Genomic DNA, 6,611 nt, shown 5'->3' on the forward strand with positions numbered 1-6,611 from the left:
ATTAATGATTAATTAAATAAAGAAATCTATATATAAATAGAATACCTTTTGTTTTATATAATAATGAATAATAAATAAGGAAGGAAGAGCTAAATATGTGTGTAGCCGAACATTTGGCAAACTATATATTGAAAACAAACTGCTTTAAAAAATTTTTGTCTGCAGTAACTACATAAATCATGCTAGTGGTCTCACTAATAGGAAACGCGTTTTTCAATGGTTACGGTTCAATGTTCATCACTGAACACTAAACCTATTTCTCTATCTACGATCAAATATTGAATATCGCACAAGTATTAATTGGAACAAGAAATCCATAAATGAATTCTCAAAATATTTGGAGTTTTATGTACTACTCTAGTACTATACATACATATCTATGTATATGAATGAATTATAATTCGATAAAATATATATTTTTCCAAAAGCATGGTAACTCTATTTAGAAAGTTCCGTTACTTGTGTGTATTTAACGGAAATTGTATTCAATTACTTAATGACAATAGTTTGCTAAACTTCTTCAATTATTAAAATTTGAACAGTTATAAACTATTTACACCCGCATTTGGAAGCTTTAAATTTTTATGTGGTAAACTTATGGCGTCCCATTCAAACGTAGATCGTATGCAAATAATGCATCATATGTGCAAACGAGAGGTTGAGCAACTAAAAGCAAATATAAATAAATATTTGGATGAATGTGAAGTTATGATGAGAAACGATATATTTAAACATTTTCGAAAAGATTCTGGTCAAGCAACTCATGCTAATGTGTTTGCTTTGATGGCCTACGACAAATACATGTCACGTGTAGCGGCCGTAACAAACTTAGCACGTAAATTCAATATACATTTACAACTACATAATGTCAATAAAATCCTAACTGGAGGTGTTGGTTGTGGTATTGATCTAGAACCCGTTCCGTATTTACTCGAGGAATTTGTTGAATGGCATAAGGTATTAAGCGATAAAGACGGGTGTTTGGATTACGACATTGATAGTAAACATTATCGTAGTGTAGAGGGCGAGAAGTGGACGAGCTACCGAAGTGTAGAGAAGGATTCAATTAGTTCAATTGCGTTATTAAACGATAATGAAAAAGTGCCCGATATTAATGCAGTGGACGACAAAACTGCAACAGTACGTAAAATAAAGTTTGCTGAACCCGAGTCAGTAACACTTGAATCATTACCGTCATGTGTCCATTTGCGTGATTTGACGGCATTCGTTGCAGGGTATCATTTCACCGCATTCGTTACGTATATACATAATATAGAGGAGTTGTGCTTCTATGCTTGCCAGATGCGCAATGATATGTTGTATGATTTAACCAATATGTATAATCTACCGAAATGCGTGCGAATACCGTCTACGAATGTTATATTTGGTATCTCAATTAATAGTAAGAATATATTACGAGGTGTGCTGCTACAATCTCCAGATAAGAAAAATGAAAATAATTTGCGTGTGCTGCTAATCGATTATGGAGAATTGGTGCCCCTAAATATCAATGATGTCCAATTTTATGATTTACCCAAAGTTTACAAAGATTTACCTGCACAAGCCATGAAATGTATTCTTTTGGGTGTTAAAGATGCAACTAGCGAAAGCAAAGAGACAAATGCGTTTGTGCTAACCAAAACGCTACGGACTTTTGAATTCAAAGAAGTCAACTTTGAGGTCGTGAGGCAAATAGGCAGAGTTTTGCACGTTTACATGGTTCAAGGCCAATCAAAAGGAGAGAAGTCGCCAGATGTAAGTGTTATTTACTGTAAATACAGAAATTGTTATATTTGTATAATGTATTACAATCCCCATAGGTTAAATTAAACTTCTCAAAGAATCCTTTCGTAAATTCCTTTGACGAAAATTCATTTTCTGATGATTTGCAAACACCAAAAGAAACAATTTTGTTAAAATCACGTTTAGATGAGGTTCTTGAAAATGGTATACTAAATTTAGAAGTTATGCATATTTCTCGACCTGATTCGTTTTATGCTCAAATACTAAATGAGAAGGATGAACAACTGGAACAACTATTTTGGAACTCCGATGAATTATCTGTGGAACAGGAATTAACTGAAGCACCAAAATTAGGTGATTTAATATTGGCACAGTATGCAAAGGATTGCTTTTGGTATCGCGCCAAGGTCATTGGTGTAGAAGGAGATACAAAGTTCCAGGTAAATAATTTTTAATTTTTTTTTAAGCTTGTAAATATTGTACATTTCCACTTGCAGGTATTTTATGTTGATTATGGTAATACAGAGACTGTACCACTAAAAGGCATCGCCAAATGCAACAATGTCCAAGAAAAAGAACCGTTTCGCGCAGTACTTTGTCGTATCGCTGACATAAGCGATATTACAAACGGCGACGAGGCTCGCTTCGAAAAAGTTATTCAAATGTTGGTAGTTATGTTATTGAATCAACGTATTGAAGTGCAGGTTATTGAAAAGATCAACGCAAAAGAGTTAAAGGTTCACGTATTGGATCAGGAATTTACTAAAATTACGCAAATGCTTTACGACTTGGAATATACAAAAAAAATTGAAGTTTAAATATGTATATTTTTATTTTTAACTAACTGCCCACTTATGTGAATATCTATGCATATTATTAATATTATATATTTTTATTGTCCGTTTCATAAATCGTTTTCTTGTTTTTAATCATATTAATTACCATTAAAGCAGCAGGATGGAGAAACCTTGGATTATGATTTGCTAAGATTTTGTTGTTTTGCTTATTAAAAACGGAACATTTTCCATATAAAGGATACTTTCATAGACATTGACCGCATGCCATTGAAGAAGTCATTAAAAAAAGACCAGTTGACCGACGGTAGACTTATGTAAAGATCTTGACATTGATCTGGTAGATATATCTATTTCACATACAAATAATTTAACATTTTTTTTATTTTCTAAGTGAATTTCTGCGAATGTGTTCAACAGTGCGGTAAACAAACATTCCCGAAATATTACGTTTTTTGAAGCTTATAAATTTTACACGCACTTTTTCCACACTAAAGTAAAGCAATCCCCGCAATGCGATTCTCTCTTTAGCACTCCATTGTTAATAAGCGAAATCAAATACTGAACTGATTATTATATATGAATAGGCATGTAAGGAATGTCTAAGTTCGTCTGTAACCGAACTTTTTATACTTTCGCAACTTGCAATTCAAAAGTTCTCAATAGGAAACGGAGACACATATTCGGTATCTGCAGGCTTGAATAAGTTTGGCAAAGGAACTATTCGCGCAAATTTTTGTCCAGATAAAACTATTGGAACTTGAAAAAAATCAGATGGAACTTAAAATTGTGTTATATAGGAAGCAGGCGCATATTTTTTCTGATTTTTGCATTGTAATGGAAGAATGGATAATATGATAATATGATTTACGCTGCATCTTGGCTGTGAAAGCTAAGTATGAAAGACAGGATGTGGTTATCAACAGTTTTCATAAATTCATACACTGTCAGGGAAAGTGTCGAAAGAATTTTTGAAATTCAGTTAAGTCAAGAGGAATTCAGCTCGTCCCCTTAACCTGATCATTTATGTATATACATAAAGTATACATATGTATGTACATATATAAATAATTATCAACATCATTTATGTAAGTATCTATCACATTTAGTTTTAGGTGTTACAAACAACCAAAAGGTGAACAAAAGTATAATACTCTATAGTAACATGTACACTAACTAGTCCATATGCGATAACCGCACTAACTGCTTAATGGCCGCAGTGGCTTACTTCTTATTATGAGCTTAGTATATTTTTGGTTTCTGATTTGTGTGGAAGTATTCTTTTCATTTGCTAAGTATAAAACGAATTAATTTTGGTCGACATTAATATATGATTATAACAGCAAACTGTTTAAATTAATTTTTTAATGTGTCATTTGAATGCTTAAAAACCGGAGAAGGCTATAAATAATTCAAAATTAAATGTACAGAAATAAAAACGATATACCATTGAACATATAATGGTAAAAGTCGTAATTATTTTTCTTAAAACTACTTTTTTTGAAAAATAATCTTGTAAAATGTTTGAAACCCACGAAATGGAGTGCGAGCACAATCAGTGAATTTATACAAAAGTCCCTAACGTAACAAAAAAATGACATCAGATATCAAATATTTCGAGTTTTTAGTTAAAATTATAATCTTTTAATTTTGTTTTTTAGGCAATCATAATTTTTTTTATAAAAACTCAATTAATTTTTTTATATACATACATAAATTCAAAGAAAAAATTATGCCTGCCTAAAAAACCAAATTTATAAAATTATAAAATTGTCGACAATGATGTCATGTCTGACCAACAAATTTGAATTAATTGCTAAAAAATAATGAAAGTGGTAAATCAATATTTAAACCAGATTTAGTGAGCATTTTTCGTCTTTCAAAGTGGATATCAACTACATTCTCATATCACATATGTATATATGTAAGTATGTACATACATATGTACATATTTATAAGCTCTTTTAATTGGGTCAATAAAGACACTGGTTGCTCGTAAAAACCCAATAGTTTGGAGTCATTAACAAAAATTTTGGCAAAAGGAGGTGTATGAAAATTTTCGTAAGATTGCAGTGGTTATCTGATACTACTAAAAAAATTTTAAAGGCCTTTAAATACAGAGTAAAGCCTATACGACTAATTATAATCTTCATTTTATCGTCGCTTATCTTTAATTTTTTGCAATGCAATATAAGGTAAGATAAACTAATAAAAGAGAAATATATTTACATATGTACATATGTATACATACAGGTATAATTTTAAATTAAGCATTTCATTACTTGCTACAATTGAATAAAACCGTGTTTCAAATCGGTAAATTCATTTTGAATATATCATAAACTATTAGAGATACTTTATCAAAACCTCAGTAAAATCTAGTATAACATTGCACCTATATATTCGTAATAACCACTTCTATGTTCCCCACACCAAATACGAGAGATTCCGTTGTATTGATACACGTTGTATCGCTTGTATGTGAATTGTCTACCTTCATTTGGTACAGTGCAAAATGACCAAACTCGGACTGAATCACGGCTACTACTCATAGAAGCACATTTTGAATTATCAGATGCTTTGACTTTGCAATAGATAATTTGAGCACTAGAGAGAGTTTAAGGCAAAAGCGTTATCGGTCAGAAGATATCTAAATGATATGTGTGAATGTTTCACTCCATCCTCAAATGGGTTGAGGTTGATCGACTTCGCCGGGGCACGAAATATGGTAATCTGTAGTACTACATTCAAGTATAGGAAAATTCATCAAGCTACCTGACTGTCTCCGGATCGAAAAGCCACCAACAAGATGGATCATGTTGTGATAGACGGAAAACATGTTTCCAGCATTCACAGCAAACAAGTAAAGTCCTCTCTCGACGAACAAAGACCAAACTCTTCATGTCACTCATCATCAACGTCCTGCTATATGGCGCAGAGGCATGGACGATGACAACATCTGATGAATCGGAGTTACGAGTTTTCGAGAGAAAGGTTCTGCGGAAGATTTATGGTATTTTGCGCATTGGCAACGGCGAGTACCGCAGTCGATGGAACGATGAGCTGTATATATGTATGTATGTATAGTTCAGAGAATTAAGAGACAACGACTACGCTGGCTAGGTCATGTCGTTCGAATGGATGAAAACACTCCAGCTCTGAGAGTATTCGACGCAGTACTCACCGTAGAAAGCAAAGGAAGAGGAAGACCTCACCTCCGTTGGAAAGATCAGATGAAGAAGGACCCAACTACACTTGGAATCTCCAATTGGCGCCAAACAGCGAAAAGGGAGAACGATGGCGCGCTGTTGCAAACTCGGCTATAACCGCATAAGCGTTGTCCACGCTAATAAAGAAGAAGAACATTTAATACGTCATTTCAATTATCAAGTGATTATAACGCCTTCAACTGTTATCACACCCTTTAAGTAGTCAGACAACTCCCATATATGTATAAGTCTTTTAACGAAAAAGTGTTTCATTCTAGTACTGTTTTACCAAGCCCTTGTATAAAAATATTTATTTTTCTTTTTATAGATATCCAAACAAGAATATTCTCAATTACATTTTTCAACTGTCGACTACTGTGTCTTTGGAGCGCTTTTGTTGTTCTCTACGGGAATCGGTATCTATTTTGGCTACATAAAGTAAAGTTAATGAAAATCAATATTATATATTTACTAAACTTTGCTTAATTTAGGAAGAAACCGGTTAAACCAAAACGTGATGAGGAACCGAAAGATCATAACGTACCGGACTTTGGTTCTAAAGGAATGAGTGAATATATGCTGGGATCCAGACAAATGAAAGTATTTCCAGTGGCAATGAGTCTTGTTGCTAGGTTAGTATGCCATTATTTTATGCGGTTTGATGGGAAAGTATAATAGTCTTTTAGATGGCCACCGTAAATTAATATAAATCTTATATGGTCTTAAGAATGTAATACAAATATGATTTATCTTTTTGAAAATAGCTACATTTCAGGCGCAACTATGCTGGGCACACCATCGGAAATCTACAATTATGGCACTCAATATTGGTTAATCATTATATCTGTAGTTTTAACGGCAATAG

At 32.9% G+C, this 6,611-nt stretch overlaps 2 protein-coding genes across 2 annotated transcripts; both read left to right on the forward strand.

Annotated features, from left to right (window-relative positions):
- The first annotated feature begins 449 nt into the window (after nt 1–449).
- On the forward strand, nt 450–2,833 carry LOC105234122 (tudor domain-containing protein 1). Its single transcript, XM_011216394.4, has 3 exons — nt 450–1,755; nt 1,821–2,183; nt 2,241–2,833. The coding sequence occupies exons 1-3, from the start codon at nt 598–600 to the stop codon at nt 2,559–2,561; spliced, it is 1,842 nt and encodes a 613-aa protein (XP_011214696.2). The 5' UTR covers nt 450–597; the 3' UTR covers nt 2,562–2,833.
- A 948-nt stretch (nt 2,834–3,781) lies between these two features.
- LOC125780201 (sodium-coupled monocarboxylate transporter 1-like) lies at nt 3,782–6,611 on the forward strand (the record flags this gene model as incomplete). The annotated part of the gene is given in 5 exon segments (XM_049461998.1): nt 3,782–3,832; nt 4,548–4,732; nt 6,075–6,184; nt 6,238–6,378; nt 6,511–6,611. Coding segments are annotated over 4 exon segments (364 nt in total), but the record flags the coding sequence as incomplete, so codon positions are not given.

Source organism: Bactrocera dorsalis, unplaced genomic scaffold (assembly GCF_023373825.1).
Source record: "Bactrocera dorsalis isolate Fly_Bdor unplaced genomic scaffold, ASM2337382v1 BdCtg199, whole genome shotgun sequence".
Classification (NCBI taxonomy): Eukaryota; Metazoa; Arthropoda; class Insecta; order Diptera; family Tephritidae; genus Bactrocera; species Bactrocera dorsalis.